The sequence below is a fragment of the Glossina fuscipes genome, unplaced genomic scaffold, assembly GCF_014805625.2.
Source record: "Glossina fuscipes isolate IAEA_lab_2018 unplaced genomic scaffold, Yale_Gfus_2 28, whole genome shotgun sequence".
In the NCBI taxonomy this organism is placed as follows: Eukaryota; Metazoa; Arthropoda; class Insecta; order Diptera; family Glossinidae; genus Glossina; species Glossina fuscipes.
Window position 1 is genome coordinate 11,103,590 of NW_023998423.1, and position 17,465 is coordinate 11,121,054.

Sequence of the window (17,465 nt, forward strand, 5' to 3'; positions counted from 1 at the left end):
AAGAGTAAGAAAAAAGCTGAGAATCTGCATCTACATCTCCTCTTGACTGATGCTTATATATCAGACCTTAAAATAGACGCAATCAACCGCCTAACAGGCTTACTAGAGGACACATATCTGAAAGAAGAGTCAACAGTTTGAAGATTTTTCAATAACTTACAAACTATAAGCAGATATCGGTCTAGCTTTTATAAGAGATATCCAAAAAGGTCATCGAAATAGTTCCCCTCAACCCAATGACATTCCCACGAAGAAATCCTTTTACTTACTCAGAGGATGGACATAGAAGTTTAACTATATTTACTTGTTAAGCTACACACTTATCTAAAATTAGATATAAAATTAAATTCGGAGAGATTTTTAAAGAAAGCTTAATTAGCTTTATGCCTTACTTGATAACATTGCGACAACATTATGCCGGAGTTCCGTAGACTTTGCTCAGCAGAATATGTTAAATGATGTACCAAGAAAGGTTATTGACGAGAAGCGTTTCTTGTTCTGTTCACTTTCAAACAACTGCTGGTCAAAATCATTGATTGAATATAAATACTATGTACGAAGCTTTATGTTAGTCGATTTAGAGACGGAATCGCTAGGATACCACCATTGGCCAACCATCAACAATATTTTGAATAAAATATTTTAAAATTAATATTAAATTTTTTGTTTTTAATTACCTACAAAATTAATTATTATACCGAGATTCACTTGAAGTGGGAATCGTCCAAGATGCGATCTCATTTTTATATAAATTTGTTTTATATCAATTTTGTTCACCAAAAGTTGTTATTTTATGTGTAAAACGCTGCTAATCGCTTATTTCCTTTTTCTTTTTTTTTTTTTGCCTAAACATTTCAATTTTTCATGTGTTACACACAAATTTCATTTACGACAAAAAAAAAAGGAAAGTAAAAATCCTTTTTCCCCCCTTCAAATAATCTTAATTATGGAGAAAGTCCTTGTTGAAAGGGAAAATGGAAATAATTTGTTAAACATTTCTGATTAGGGTTACTTCCGTTCAAAAGACATGAAAGGCTAACAAGTGTTAGTTGTAGAAGGTGTTTTTTAGAGAATGTTTTTTTTTTCCAGATAATTAACATCTGTGATATTTTGGTCTTTGCAAAGACTGGTAAAGCAACTAGAAGTATGCATTGGGAAAACCAAAAAATCGGCAAGATTTATGGATCGAAAATAGAGAGAAGTTACTCAGGACGAAACTTTGATACCCACCTCCCCAAGTCAATACGTTATACATACAAATATTGGACTATTCCTTGGCCGATCAGAATCACTTCCGCATTAACTTTTAATTTAAGTCTAGAAAATGTAAAACAAAAAATTATATACATTCTTGATCGGCGTACAATTGCGAGTCAATTTAACCTTCGTCCTCTGTCTAGCTGATTGTCTATCTGCCAATGGACTTTCTTTCAATTTTGGATGAGTCAAGATCGCAACGCTTAACATAAAAAACAGAGTTCTGCTACACTACTTAAGAAACATCAGAACCTTGCAATCATGGCCACAACAGATTAAGAACTATAATGTTGGCAGCAAAGGCTGGTCGAAAATTCCATGTATGCTTTTACATAGATCAATTAAAACTCCAGCGACGAAGAGAGCTTTATATTTAGAAGTGCAATAATCCAGAGAACTGTGCCTAACAGCCCGTAGCAAGTATTGCCTTGAAATATGGTGTAAATATTCCTTATAGCCAGCTTCCTGGAAAGTTCTGAAACATTCGAGTTCGACGATGTCTGGTATGCTCGTCATTATTTGAATTGCGGAGGCTGAGTGCCTTCTCAGCGAATGTGTAATTCACCTTCACCGACTGAACACTTACTTTCGCCAAAGAAAACTCTAGCGTACTTCAAACTTAAAGCCGTGGACGCTGATTTGTTAATAGTCATTCTTACCGATCCGGTTATGCATACGTATTGTGGGTGCAGAGTTTATTCGACAAAGTAAACTCTAACGTACACGAGATTTCCACCTGTGGACACTGACTTGTTAGTCGTGAGTCTTATCAATTCGGTTACTCATAAGGATCGTGAGAGCAAATGTTACTCGACTCTTTCTATTGAGTTTTCGGATGTCCAAATACGACAAAGGTTTACGCACTTACACTTATAATAGTGACACGGATCACCGAGAATAGTTTTGCTTAAAAAACTACGATGAAAGTCGACTATCCAGCCACTGAACGTATGAGATGTATTCGAAAAGTTCTTGGGTTTTGCTTCTCAAATGTAACCGCAATGGTCGTTGCACGTTGACAATTCAAAAATAGCGCAAAATGTCATTTCGTGCTGCAAGGCCCAAGTTCGATCGAAAAATTTAAAAAAAAATGTTCACATAGTAAGAGTTTAATAACTTTTTTGCGGAAAAATTTCTTTACAATCTAAGCACATAAGATTAAAATAAGAATAAAATGTAAATGTTATCAGTGGAATCAATTGAAAAGAAAACGTAAAAAGTAATTCCAATGTAAAAGAATTTTTGCTTTTTTTCTATAAAAAGCGCTGCAACGGCATAAACCTTTCTATACTGTACATATTCACTTAAAGTAATTTATTCTGCCCAAGAGAGCGGCTCCTTCATAACATGCGTCATCCGCATCGCCTGCAAAAGCGTAAAAGTTTAAAAATTTATTAAGACGTAAGTAAAATTGTTTTCAGTTACCTCCACCTGTAGCTGTAGCGGTTGTTGCATTTGCAGTGTTTGCCGCTTTTTTTCTTTTCTTTGGCTTTCTTGGATACCCCAGTAGCGGGGTACAATGGATAACATCGCGGCTGGTTCGGGTATTCCAATAATATCTTTATTAAAGTTCTCCTGCTCTTCTAATTCATATAATACACGTTACAAGTGTTCGTCATCTATGTCGCCGCCAAAGGCTACTGGATTTGAAAGGGCTTCAGATACTTCTCGCGGTACCTTCTACCATAGATAATACAAAGTCGCGCAGACGGACAGATGGACGAACAAGCTTAGGTGCATTCTGATTTTGATAGTGGTCAAGAAATTATATACTTGATGGGACTTTTGAAGCTTGCTTCTGTGCATTGTAATGGTTTTGAAAAAGAAATGAAACTCTAACTCACTATAAAATTAAGTAGGCGTGGCCGATTTTTTCCATTTTTAGAGAAATACTGGAGCATCGCTCATAGAGCATATGCTCAAATTTTGTCTGCTTTAGTTTAGGAATAACGTTTTTTACTCCTTTTGAAAAACAGAGATAGCTCCATTGGACGCAGTACTGTAGGCGTGCCCTTCGACCGATTTGGTCCATTTTTAATACCAACTTGCGCGAAAAACTTCCAATGTTCCTGCCAAATATGAAGCCGGCAGCTTCGTTCTTACGGACAGGATAATGAGTATAACAGCCAGTACACAGACGGACAGACGGACAGACGGACATTCTTAAATTGATTCAGAAGTTGGCGCTGACAACAGACAATACATACATTTTCGGGTCTCTGAAACTTCCTTCCTCAGTTTTAACAGTAACAACGTTTACCCAAAGAAATGTGACCTTTCATAGACCTAACTGCTTTTAAATGAACGCAGCACTAAGCGAACGACAAAATCATAACCTGCTGGCAGCAAATAAATGGAAAAAATTTTTAACTCAATCAAAAGAAACCATAGTGATCAAAAGTCTTAGTTGTTTATTGATTTTCGAGTAACTTAATAACGAAAAGCCTAAACAAATTGAAAGAAGAAAAATTTTTATTTTATTTTAATTTAGCTTACAAAGAATAAATGAAAATCAGTCGCAATGTTTTGGGGCTTAAGCGCTGCTTTGGATCTCTTTGAAGAATATTTAAATATGTCAAAAAGGTCTGAGGAATCATGTGAAGAAGAAAAACCAAACGAGGAACCGAAAATTGTGCAAATCAATATTCTTTTATTTGGTTCCAATGATCCGCGACATGTTATAAAAACAATGGCAAAAATGTACGCCCATAAAGCTAAGGGGACAACACCTATTATTAACTTTTACGTGGTTGATGGTTGTATCGAAACTATAGCACGCCATATAGCGTTATTAGGCATCGCCTTGGAAAGTCCTGAATCGATGAATCTGCGTGGTAAAGTTCATCTCTTTATGGACGTCTATGGCAACTCACTGTTAAGGGCGTCATCTTATCAATACCTTGTTGGCAAAGCTAAGAGTTTATTTAAAATGCTTACGGATGATGAGTGCCGTGAGAGGATGACACCATTTTTAAATTTCGAGAACCTTAAGTATAGAGAACGCGATGGTCTGGAGAACGCATTCCGCTTTTGGCTCCCGAAGGAGGGGCACATTTTTCACATTCAAGAATACTGGGCTGCAAGACTTAGAAAATTAATGGGTGTGCGCTATGATCACCGCGACGGAGCGTTTGATTGGGACTTGAATATGGTTCTTAAAGATCGCGAAGGCCAGCAGATTTGCTCACAGGTAGGAAATAACGAAAGGTGCTTTATAATAGTGTATAGATACTGCTCTATCCCGATTCATATTTAGAAGGAGGTGGTGAAGTTTAAAATATGAATTCCTCTGCAATATTTTTGTATACTTTTCATAAGCTTTCGTATTTTCCGCTAGGAATACCGACATTGGCGGGAAACCGGCATAGCCTTTACATATCCCGAATACGAATACAGTAAACCGAATAAAACCCTTGCGGTTGGTCTTGTACGCAATGGTGATAAGTATATACATCGGGGATATGTTGGCGATATGCAAACCGGTCCATTTTCAGCGTTTGGATTACTGAGTGCCGACGAGCGGCTATTGCAGTCGGCCCATGGTCAAAATGACTATCGTTCGACTGATGTTACTGAACGCAATTTACTTGAATTATTTCATGAATTAAGCACCGAGACGCCCTACGAACATAACCTCAAAGATTCTCGTAGATACGGTTCGGTTAAGCTTCTTATGGGCAAAACGTTGCTATACAATGAATGTGATATAGATGCTATGCATGATTATGATAAACCATGGATTCATATAGAAGGCATTAATATACGTTTCCTTTCCTCAGAAGACGTATTCAAATTACGGAATGGTGACGAATTTTGGAGCAACCATTTCGATGTTGCTTTTGTTGGTTATAATTACTTTGCCTTCCTCAAGGACTCTTTCATAAAAGTGCTAAAAAAGAAATGTCTGCTAATTCTCGAAACCAAGTTAATGACTACGGCGCGAAATGAAGACATTAAATTGTTCGAAGAAAAATTGATGAATTATGCCAAAGTCAACAACTTTACCAGTGTAATCAATTATAGTGCGCTTAATAAAAAACATTCGATTCTGAAATATAAACGAAAAATGGATGCCGAAGAGAACTGTGCAAATAACCATTAAAATGCTTTATGCGTGCAACGTAACCTATATTCTTACAATTATGAGTTTTAAAATATTAAATTTATTATTAATTAAATAAATCTATTTTCTTTATTTTTGCGAACCTTATGATTATTAAGCACGTTTCAGTCGTCGAATTTTAATTTAAATTTGAGCGAAGCTTTTGTTTATTTATATTGTGTGTGCTTTTTGGTTATTTGTAAATGGGTTTTTTCTATTTTTTTTTTTTTTAATTCTTTTGCAGCTGACTTTGATCCAAATCAAATGTTCCATTTTTTCCAGTTTAGTGGTGTTCCGAGTGCTGCTTCGTGTTTGGCTTTGAATTTTAACTAAAGTCTTTATGGAATTTCTGTAAAAGAAAAACTGTCGTCGTTACCGTCGAAGTCAAATGCTGGCGGGATTTGGCGGGTTACTTCTTCACTATGCGTTTTGTACATATATTATTTTCACAGAGAAATAAAAATTAATATCTTTTTAGCTACGCTGCACAATTTTCCAACGTTGAGAGATTTGCTTTTATTTCTTATAAATTTATAAAATAAACAAGAATATAAAACCAAAGTTTCCACAAAATTTACTAAATATATCTCGCAAAGAAGCTTTACTCCAATTTTCCAACCAGATCCATAGCCGTCCGGCACTAAAGAGTGATATCGATTAGATTACGATAGAGATTACCTAAGTTTGTTCAAATAAATATCCCGCGTGCCATTTTTAATGAATTTATTTTATTTAATAAAATGTTTCATCTTGTTTTTATGGCTATATGAATACAATTTTGGATCAGGCTAAGGAATATGTAAATGGCCAATTGAAAAATAAATACGGTGATGGCTTTATACACAGCAATAATGGTGTATATATATGCATGCACAAGCGACGAGTTTGATTAGGAGAATTTTTGAAAACTATGAAATATGTGATAATTTAAACTCAATAAATTATTTAATAAGTTAACAAACATACAAATATTACATTACATCAAAAAACGATTTCAAGTCCTTTATGCTGTATCTCTTCCATTATATATTTATTATAATTTATTTATGTTCATAAAATTCAAACACAATATGTTAAAGAGTAAAAGCAGAGATGTTAAACTATGTAACGCGGCCCAATAAAAACTCATCCACAAATATTTTATTTTTGATTTCATATGTTTTCTTTTGAATTCGCTATACCTCTCTTTGATATGTAAATAATTTCATATGTTTTCTTTAAAAGATGGCACTTCATTCAGCAAACATCCAATAAAAACGCAGTCAAAAGTTGAAAAAGTTGAAGATATGTAATTTTTCCATTTCAACTTATATATAATACAACTTATATTCTTTCTCCTTCTTTAGAGTCTTTTGCGTCCCTTTTAATGTAAAAAAAAAATATACCAAAAAGTTGTAGGCTTTCAAAAATGATTATTCTTGCTTACCTTATTTATACTATGCACCAAATTACTGCTGCCCTCTTGTGTTAGATACGCAAAACTTAAAAACACTGCTTTATCTTCTTAATGTTGCTCGCTTCTGTTTGATATTAACACTTCAGCGGCATCTTATAATGATAAATGAAATATAATACTGGGTATCTCTTTTTTCAAAATGGAAATAAAAAATAAACACATTTAAACAATTATTTAAATTGAAAATTGCTGGTAAAATTTACTTTCTGAGAATAAAATTTACTTTCCTATTTATTTTTTATGAAAAATGTTTTTGATTTTGCTGAGAGTAAAATATTTTCTTTTCATATATTTTTTATCACTATTGTTTTTTTTTTTTTGTAAACAAATTATTTTTCTCTTTATATATTTTCCATATGTTACTACATCAAATCGAATTAATAAATAAAATATACGATTTTAATATATTGTAAGATATAAATCAAACGGATCCTAAAAATACTGACAGCTTATATAGGAACATACACTATTACTTGTTGGAAAATAAAGTTACATTAGAAATAATATAGCCTACCAAACCTTCAATAATACAAACGAATAAAGTTAGGAATATTAATTATTAGAGTAATAATACTAATATAGAAAAGCACCGGCACATATAAATAATAAAGCCTTAAATAATGCTTGCGTTAATAGATGAAAAAAGCCAATTGTACATATATATATAGAGAAAATTTTTCTTATTAAACCTAATTAATTAAACCTTAACCCTAACTTAACTAACCCTAAGTCGAACTGTAAAGTCGATAAGGCAATTTTTTTTTTAAACCAAGTTTATAATTAGCTAGTAATCCTGGAAATTAAATTAAACTAATCCAAATTAATAAATAAACTCCTATAGTAACTAAAGTTCGATAAAGTTGGAACTAAAGCAGAAACACGGGTAGGAAGCTGCTATTGCAGCTGAAAGTCATGAAGAAAAATGGGTTTGAGCTCTTTTAGTTATTGTTGCTAATATAACTAATGCTCGTCTCTTCAAACTTAGCCTAGTGAATAGCTCTTTGTGTGCATTTGGTGTCTTACCATCTCCTAACCATGTCCTATTTTTCTGTCCGAATATTGCCATTTCTATTCGCCATTCCACACTTGGCAAATGTAATCTTGACATCGTAATCTTTTTTTTTTTAATCACGTCATCAAGATGTACAAACGTTTACAATCAAATTATGAACCTACTCTCTTTTACACTTTCTTTTACTCTCGAACTTATCAGTGACACTTTGTACTCAGACGCTGCATAACTTTTTATAGTACGAAATTTACCTTATGAAGGGTGAGTAGTATGCAAAATTTAATAAAATTTATAAAAAAAAAGATAAAGTGGCGGACAAAAGGTTAATTGAATACAGTTTTATTACGAAATACAAAGAAATAATAAAATAAATAAAGAATAATAATTATTTTACCAAAACTAACCCTAACTTTATTAAGGCTCAAACAAAGAATTTTGTGTTTACATTGGGTCTTTTTACACATTTTACACATAGCGAATTTTCGGTTGTTCATTTGCTGAACAGAAGAAAAAGATCAATTCTTTTCTATAATAAATTACTAAAGAAGAAATTATTAATAGATAAAAACGTTAACTTTATTGCCTATGCAAACTCTGTTCAGTTGTCTCAGTTGTTTTTGTAGCTTATGCAGACGCAATGTAATAATTCATACATAGTATTAAGTTGTCTCTTTCTCGCTTTCTTGAAGTCGACGAACTGGACGAACTATATATCTATAGTTTTTTATAATTTGATTTCTTACTGCTGCGAGAATTGCGAGAGCGTTTGAAGCATTTTTCAGTCAATTTCAATGTAACGCAAGAAGTGCTCCAAGTGTTGTATTAGTCGAATTGTCAGAATTGTCAGAATTGTTTGTTATTAAATCGAGTGCGTTTGTCGTGTTTGTTTGTGATTTAACTGATTAAGAAGTGAAAAAAAAGAAAGAAAAATTGATTCAAAAGAAAAATTATATTTTTTTCCAAGGCATAAAATAAATTTTAACAAAAAAAATATCAGGCTATAATAAATGAATGGCTGAGCCTTTTAAGGAAAAATTCAGGAAGAAATTGCTAAAGTGATTGTTGTGTCTGGCTGGCTAGAGTACATATATTGATATATATATGTAGAAAAAATACTCGTCATCACGTCATCACTTTGTTTAATGAAAGGGGTGGTGGAAGGTTGCTTACGAGTATGTAAATACGTTTGTGGTGCAAATTACAATAATAACAACAACGATAGAAGAAACTAAAATGTATGCGTTTGTAAATACGTTAACACATATTGCAGAAACTGAAAAGTATCTTAAAATCTGTCCTCTCCTTGAATCTCCCTGCCTAATTCTTAATAATTTGTTATATAAACTCTTTCCCTATAAGAACGTGTTAATTAACAGTCATGATGTTGTTGTAGAAAGAAGACGTTTCACAGGTGTTCCTCAGGGATCTATATATTAACAAAATGTCCAGTTCCCTTCCTGACAACATCTCAGTGCTGGGCTATGGTGACGATCTTGTCCTTTTTGTTCATTTGTAATCTGCCCTCGACATTATTTCCTCTCGTCTTGGATCATATCAACTCACACTTTCAGTCAAAAGGACGAGAAGACTTTTCAGACTTTGCCCTACACTCGAAACTTTCCCTAGGAGCTCATATTGATAAAACTGCCAAACAATGTTTTAAACTCATTAATGTATTGAAATCAATTTGTGGTATTTCTTAGGGCTCTGACCCTCCTTGCCTGATTAAACCGTATCACTGGCTTAATCACTGTGTTCACTGATATTGGACATCCCAAAGAAGGACCTGCTGAAATTATGCAGAATCAAATGGAAATGTCTTCGCCTAGTTCTTGGTGGCATGAATTCTACACATTACACACACTAAACTTGGAACTGATAGCAAATGTTATGCCTCTATAAGAAAGATTTTGTATATATGTATATTTTAATAAAAACTATAAAAAAAATAAAGTGGCGGACGTATAATATGAAAATTCAAAAAAAAAAATCTTTAATCAAATAATTATCGAAATAAATAAATAATAACATCATATACCAAATCTAACCAAATCTAACTTTACTCAGGCCCAAACAAAGAGCTTTGTGTACACATTGGGCTTTTTTTACGCATCCCAGCGAATTTTCGCTTGTTAATTTGCTGAATAACGGAAGAAGAAGAAAAGTATCTTGTATGTTTTTTTTTTTTTTTTTTCAAATCTATTTCAGAACAACAACAAGGTCCAAAAAGAAAAAATGAATTTTAGTAAATGCAGTGCATATTTGTGTATACACGCTTTGAGATAAAAGCATTTTGTGAAATTTTGAGTTTACATTAAGAGCCGAGAAAAAAAAATGTCATATGTTTTTATTTTTTGCAAAAAAATCCTTTAAAACGTATCGTAAAAATTTGTGATGTTTTTTTTATTCTCATTTCCCTTTCATATTCTTTCCCTGCAAATAATAAGAATAAAAGACATTGCAGTTGAGAAGGTAGAAAGAAATAAATGAAGAGAAGGAAAGCAAGAACAAATTTACTCCAAGGTTGTTTTGTCAAAGCACAATGAGACAAAAAGAAAAAAAAAATGCGACGACAATCCAAGTCACTTCAGATGTGATGGGTTAGTGCGTTTATGTGCGTGTGCTTGTGCTTGGTGTATTCTTGCCTTTTATGCGTGTATGTGTAGAATATATAAATTGGCACATTAACCACAAGGTTGCAATTACAATGTAAACTAAAGCATAAATTAAACAAATTCCTTTTGTCTTAAATCGTCTCTATATGGAATTGATGAAGTCATGTGGGAAGTTAAATACTGAAATAAAAGGTTCTAGTCCTTCCTCTAGGATTCGTTATTTACGCTTTTTCCTATCATGAGATCATTCCGGAATATTTCATTTTGATCTGTTATCAAATTGGTTGAAAGCAGAAGACGTTGCTCTCGCATAGATCTCGAACGTCCTTTTGGATAAGCAAGCTTTTGAGCACAAAGATAGTATTAAGAATAACGTGACTGTGACTTTTGTGGGTCAAGGTATTCAATCATAGTTTCGACTATACTTGAGAGACTCGGTGATTTTTTTTTTTCATAAATGACAACAATGACTCAGGGGACGTAACCTGGATGGAGGAAAGTAATTGCTAACTCGTATACTATCATATCTCAAGTACCTCAGAGAGAAGAAGTAGCTGATCAGATGGTTGTGCTTTTTCGCATGTTTTCAAACCTTAACTTTGTCACTAACTATCCGAAATTTGTACGGAATTCGTTAGGAAAACAATGACCAAGCAAGAAGATTAAGGTTATTGCTGTAACTTCAAATGTCTAAGGCAAATACCTCTTAAAGTAAACGTGAGTTTCTTTCAAATAATGGCAAATTGAAGAAGAAAAAAGCAGAACCAAGTAATCTGGACTTCTAGTATTTCCAGGAGTCAAATTTGACAATACCTTTCAAAGACTTCTCGCGGCCTTTAACCTTGTTATTAAATGAAGGGAGCAAAAATGCTCTTAAGCACAAACTAGAAATTTGCTTTCTGACCTTTGCAAACTTCCCTTTATGAGATTTTCTATTCTCTATAATTTTTATTCTTTTTTCGTTTTACTTTAGCTATATACTGCATAACAATCGTATTTAATATAAAAGAGGTATATATTTAAATTTTACTTAAGGGTTGTTAATGACTCATTGATTAATCATAAAATATTAGTTCAGCACTGTAAAACATCAAGTCATAAAGAATTTATTTGAGTTTTATTGCAACTCTGCAATTATTGTTAATGCTAGGTTTGCTTGCTCTTTTTTTCAACAAAGTCATTCTAATCTACTTTAAGGTCAAAGTTCTTTAGTTGGATTTCAAAGCACGTATGTACAGCTTATAGCATATTTCGAACTATAAAATAAATATTTCGTACGTACGTCATACATTCACATACAATTGATCAATAGTCTTTAGGTCACTTTAAATATTAGCAAACGACTAATGGATTGCACAAGTTATGAAGCTCCCTATCCACAAATCTGACATATTAGGCGTTTGCAAAAATGTTGATCTGTTTTTCACATGGAAAAGGCCTCTATTGTGGAAAATTGGTACAATATACGTTAATCAAAATAGTTTCCATCGTTTTCTACAACATTTCGCAATATTTCTGGCCACATGGCGATGTCATGTTGACAGCGATCCTCATTTATGCGTTCTGGACAAGTCTTGTAACAATTGGCCAAAACATAGCACTTTCAGCAAATTCGTGTCATCGCTTTTAAAACGTTGAAACCAAAACTGACAATTGGATTGGGTTGGATGGAGCAGCATCGCCATAAGCTTTTGAACGTAAACAACAGAAATAATGCATTTGGAAGAAGAAGAATTCTGAGTGCTACATGATTAGGGTCGGCGTACGCTGAATAAATCAAGAATATTAAAAAGAAAATTATTATTTTATGTAGACAGAGGTTAAAACCATCGAATTCAGCCGTTATGGACACTGGTATCTTCCATTTCTTTATCTTGTCACTGATCGAAATTTTTGCAAACACCGAATAATAGAAACAAATTTTTAAACTGTGCCAATTTAATAAAAAGAAAATGACAATTAATTCGGAAGACAAAAGTTGCTGTAAGAAGCCGATTTGAAACCTGCATATAAAGATTCATTTTCGCTAACGTTTTTCGCTATCACATTGTTTGCAAAATGCCCCCCATTGGCCTGATTTACGATAAAAAATAGCCATCATTTTAATGAAAGTCAACTTTTGTGGTTATAATTCAATGTCATGCTCGTGAAAGAAACCATTAACATAAAAATTTCCGTTACCGTAAGTCTTGATGTGCTACTCGCCAGTCTATGCTATCATATGTATCCAAGACGTAGTGGAAAATATGCAACAAATTGCTTTCGCAAACGCATAAGTGATAAATTTGCATAATAGTAAACACTTTCGCTTATAGCTAAAAAAGCATCGTAGCCTCTTACATTAGTGGTAGTACCTTAACGTTTCCACTGACCTTAGAACATCTAGAGAAGGCAAAAGCCCAATAACATAACCTTAAAAATAGCAAAAAAATTTGTTGTGTCTCTGAAGACGGTCTATATTTTCTCTCCATCAGCATCAAAACTAGAGAGCCATAATCTTCTCCTCCACTCGTACCGCAGAACACGTTATCCCTTTTCAGCGTCCTTTAACAACACTGCCCACCTTTGGTACACAAACATTACTCACTTCTTTCCTTCTTCAACTTTATGCCCATATGCCCATAGGGGATATCTACCCAGTGGTTAGTTACATAAAAAAACGAAGCCTTCGTTATTCTCGGAAGCGTATATACTGAGAAAAGCGTGCCCACCGACACCGTCAACTCAGATTCGGCGTAATGTGAGTTATTCTATACTTATGTGATGTGGGCTTCCCATAGCAGGTGCTCTAAAAACATAAGAGTCCGTCAGTCAACCTTTCTAAAGTGACCACTCTGCTTTCTCAACATTCTCCTTTCCCTTGCCTTGCAGTTGACTGTACACCAACGAGAATGCTGCCAACCGACAACACTATTGAGCATGAACGTTGACATCTACAGAGTGTTCTACAGAAATAAAAGAGTTTTTTCCACCGACCACTCTTCTTGGTTATCATACACTCGTACACCGCCACTTCGCTGTCTTTAACGACACCGGCCGTCTTTAGAACAACCTACTTGCAGCAGTCTTCTTCCGTTTTTGTAATTGTTTTCATTTTCAACTGGGGCACACTATTTCCTTCTTTCTTTCTCCTTTATCTACAAGCACCGGAGAGATGAGTGGCTGATTAAATATAAAAAATAAAAGCAAGTAAAAGTACTATAATAAGCTACCGCCCATTCTCAAATACCCTACACCCCTTGGGTTTAAAATATTTTATATATATACAAATTTTTCAAAATAAAGGATCGTATGGGACTTTGACTATTTTCGTCCTTGTGATGAAACACGTGGGTGCACCGAATTTCAGCAAAATATCCCAAAAATTGCGACTTGTATGGTGAACAGAATATACAAAACCGACCGACAGGCAGACAAGCTTCTATCAGCGTAGAAAATGACTTTCGAATCAACCGATATGATAAAATGTGGGCGTCTCTCATGTGCCTCTATTGTATACAGCCGCATAACTTAGTAAACCCTTCGGGATCATTCATTCATTTAAGAAGTCGTGAAAATAGAAAGAATAAGTACAAAAGCCTCCACAATTAATACCAAGCCTTGTTCACAAAATCTTATATACTCAAACTTCTTTTTGTGCGGTGGAAAATGACATTATAATTTATGGCAAAGTTGGAGACCCACTTAGATTTTATCTGCTGTCATATAATAGGGTTCGTCTTGCCGAGTAGTAACATCTGTTGCGTAATTCATAATGTTTGCCTTACGGTTTCATCCGGAATCATTTTGGCAAGATCATTTTCACTGAAAGTATTAAACCCGCCTCCGCCGATGTCATGGCGTCACGATATGTTGGCATAACGATTTCTGTTGTTAACATTGATATATTTTCGGCTACACTTCTCTTAATGACACATTCCGGCCAGTCTGCTTTCCAGCTTAGATGTAATGTCGGGAAATTTTTACCAAACTTTTTCAATGTTGTTGCATCGTTTTCAAGTTTTTCCAAAATGTATCTAAAAGTTAAGTTCGCGTAGTGTTTCTTAAAAGCTGTGATTATGCACTGGTCTAATGGTTGTATAAGGTTTGTCGTATTGGGTGGTAAAAGTGCTAACTAACAGATGTACAGAAGTGTTTCAGGGGGTTTTACGCAGGTGTCTGCCAGTAAGGCTTAACCCCCCGGTGCCCGCTGGCGATCAGATGTACAATTAGCACAACTTTAAAAGGAAGCCCCTTATCAGTCGTATGATGTTTAATTTAAGGAACGTACTGTGACCTATGATTTTTTATCGGCCATAAAATGGACTGGAAGGTCAGCTGCAATTTTATTGATAACTTTGTCAATTATGTTCCAAATTGATTGAATTTTTCATATACCGCACAAAAAAAATCGCATAAAATAAATCGCACAAAAAAGACCGCGTAAAAACGGGCTTGAGTGCATTAAACTCTGAGACTTTTAAAAAATTTGTTTATTTTCTTCTTTTTGGAAATATTGCATCTAAAAATTATTACTTAATTTTTCTTTTCTCTCTGCGCTTCACTTCCATAATTATCATGTATTTTATATGTAAAAGAATCACGTGAACAGTAGTTTAAATGAACAGATAAAAATGACAGCGAAGAACATATCTATTAAAAGTTTACTATCTTCAACTTTCGACAGGGCTATGAATTCCTGAAATACGTAATCAAGATATCGAGGAATGTAAACAGAATGATTGAGATTTTGTTTTTTGTTTTCGCAATAGTAATAAACAAACATAAGCCTCTGTACCCGATTTACAGAAGGCAAAAGCCATTAAACAATGTTTGTAAAATTGAGCAACATTTCTGTTTACATTCAAATACATATATATATATATATATGTAAATGTACATTATATGGACGGGTAGATGTGTGCATTTAACAACTGAATACACAAATCATAACTATTGCTGCATGCTTATGTGTACGGATGGATTTTGTTAGTAAATAGAAGAAATACGTTATGTCTTTGCACATGCACGTACGTTCGTTCGTTTGTAGAAAAGATGAAAGAAATCTCAGCAGATACTAAACTATGAAAATTGTTTGAAATATTTTTGCTACAGATAAAGCATATATGCATTTAAAACAACAACAACAACAATAATAATAATAACATCAACATTGCAATAACAAAATCCATAAAATATTTAAGATAATGAACGCTACAATGAAAAGAAAATGACTAAGAGAAGAAGAAGAGTAGGAAGAAGAAGAAGAAGAAGATTTTAAAGTAAAAGCAATCGAGAGAGCTGTGTTTCATTTGGGACGAACTCTTAAGTACACACCACTTAAGATGTACAGATTTCTATGAGCTGCAAGCTAAATGGCTAATATAGTTCACTTTGGCATATTCAGTATTCAGATGGTACGAAAAGATATGCAAACTATATCGTCGACATATTTGAAATTGAATCGAAAGTTAAAGAAAAAAAAAAACTTGCTTTGAAAAAATAAAATTTTACTTTCCTTCCTCCCACTTTTTATCGAGAGCGATAAGTAGAATGTTCAGCATATGAGGAGTATAGGGTCTCTAATCAAACAATGTTACAAACGTAACGATATCTTAAATATATCTTATATCCTGTACGAGGTTGTGTATTTTTGTAAAAACACTTTTAACAAGGTAGCGAGAAAGAGCTTTTGAGTCACCACTTTAGCTTAGACTCTTAATACTTTCAAGCGAAAATGCTATAAAAAATGTCTTTTTAGTATTGTATGCAGGACACTTTTTGCAAGCAAAAAAAAAAACCCACCTGTGTTATGTGTATAGAATTCTCTGCCCACTTATTTGACAGACAACATAATGACAGCAGAAAACCGGCAACAACAGCAACAGCAACAACAACAACAACGACAGGCAATCAAATAAATACACACACACATGTCATGTATGCAGGAAGAAACTGGATTTAACACTTGACTTCCAACTAATCTAATTATTGTGTGTTGGTATGTAAGTGAATGACAAATGCAGGCATGTTTGTGTGCATGTATGCATGCATAAACGAGCAGAAGTTGTCAGCTAAAGCATCTGTTTTGACGTTCTTACACAGTTGAGGATGAAAAGTGTATACTAACTATATCATGCCGTTCATAAAATGCCATTAAGTACATGCGGTTTATCTTTATCCGCTTGAAGTTCGAAGTTCGCTTAACTGCATACATAACTCAGCCTGTTGGTAGAAGTTTAACACAAACCCATATCGGTAGAAAAATTTCAACCTTATTTTCATACTTTATATATAAATTTCAAGTGCTAAAATTTAATTCTTACGCGGAATTTTTTCCATCCATCATCAAGATCAAAAAATGAACAAATATTTACGTCTCGTACGTATAACGATCAGATTCATGCAAAAAATGACATCGTAAATGATGTCAATAGCTTACCAGATATGTCTGCAGATACCAATAAACTGATAGACTTGTGAGGAGAAAAACTTGTTGAAAGAAATCCATTATTAATGAATTAATTGCCGTCTGCGATCTTTGTGTTTTAACGAAAATTTATGCCTTATTTTCACTTGAAACATCGTTTCCATTTTTATACCCTACAACACACAGCAACACACAAATATTAAGAGCATGCAGAAGTACCTAGGTTAAGTCAATATTTAATTATATTAATCAGTCTACAGTCATGTTCTCGTTTTAAGCTCCATTTCCAATCCATTTGTCTGTCTGATGTCTGTCCATGTCCTTCTTGTTCAACTTACAGGTCTCTACAAGCTTGGAACTCTAGCAAGTCCAATTAGAAATGGGTGAAGTCATTGTTATCACCATCCCATGTAGGACCTCTTTCTTTAAAAAGCTCGTTATGTGAAGAAAAAGTTGGAAAAATTGGATGGGTCCCCCAATTATTGGAACCCGTGCGATCGTAAAAAAAACTTAAACCTTAAGCCTAGTTTAGTATTTTACCATGAAAATTGGTTCACGACAGCAAAATAGAAAAATATATATAGACTAATGGTAGCAAAGTTAAATCAAATAGG

General features: G+C 33.8%; 2 protein-coding genes across 9 annotated transcripts in view; both read left to right on the forward strand.

The window, feature by feature from the left end:
* Positions 1 to 3,778: 3,778 nt before the first annotated feature.
* On the forward strand, positions 3,779 to 5,359 carry LOC119636343 (dynein assembly factor 3, axonemal homolog). The gene is made up of 2 exons (XM_038031647.1): positions 3,779 to 4,447; positions 4,595 to 5,359. Exons 1-2 carry the CDS (start codon positions 3,779 to 3,781, stop codon positions 5,357 to 5,359), a joined length of 1,434 nt encoding a protein of 477 aa, XP_037887575.1.
* Positions 5,360 to 8,627: 3,268 nt separating this feature from the next.
* Positions 8,628 to 17,465, forward strand: part of LOC119636803 (EH domain-binding protein 1) — a 65,143-nt gene continuing 56,305 nt past the window's right edge. For 6 of the 8 annotated variants that reach the window (XM_038032427.1, XM_038032436.1, XM_038032433.1 and 3 more), the window contains exon 1: positions 8,628 to 9,107. The gene's annotated coding sequence lies outside the window, so the exon portion shown is untranslated. The remainder of the gene's footprint in view (positions 9,108 to 17,465) is intronic. The other 2 variants (XM_038032428.1, XM_038032429.1) reach the window with 2 other exon arrangements.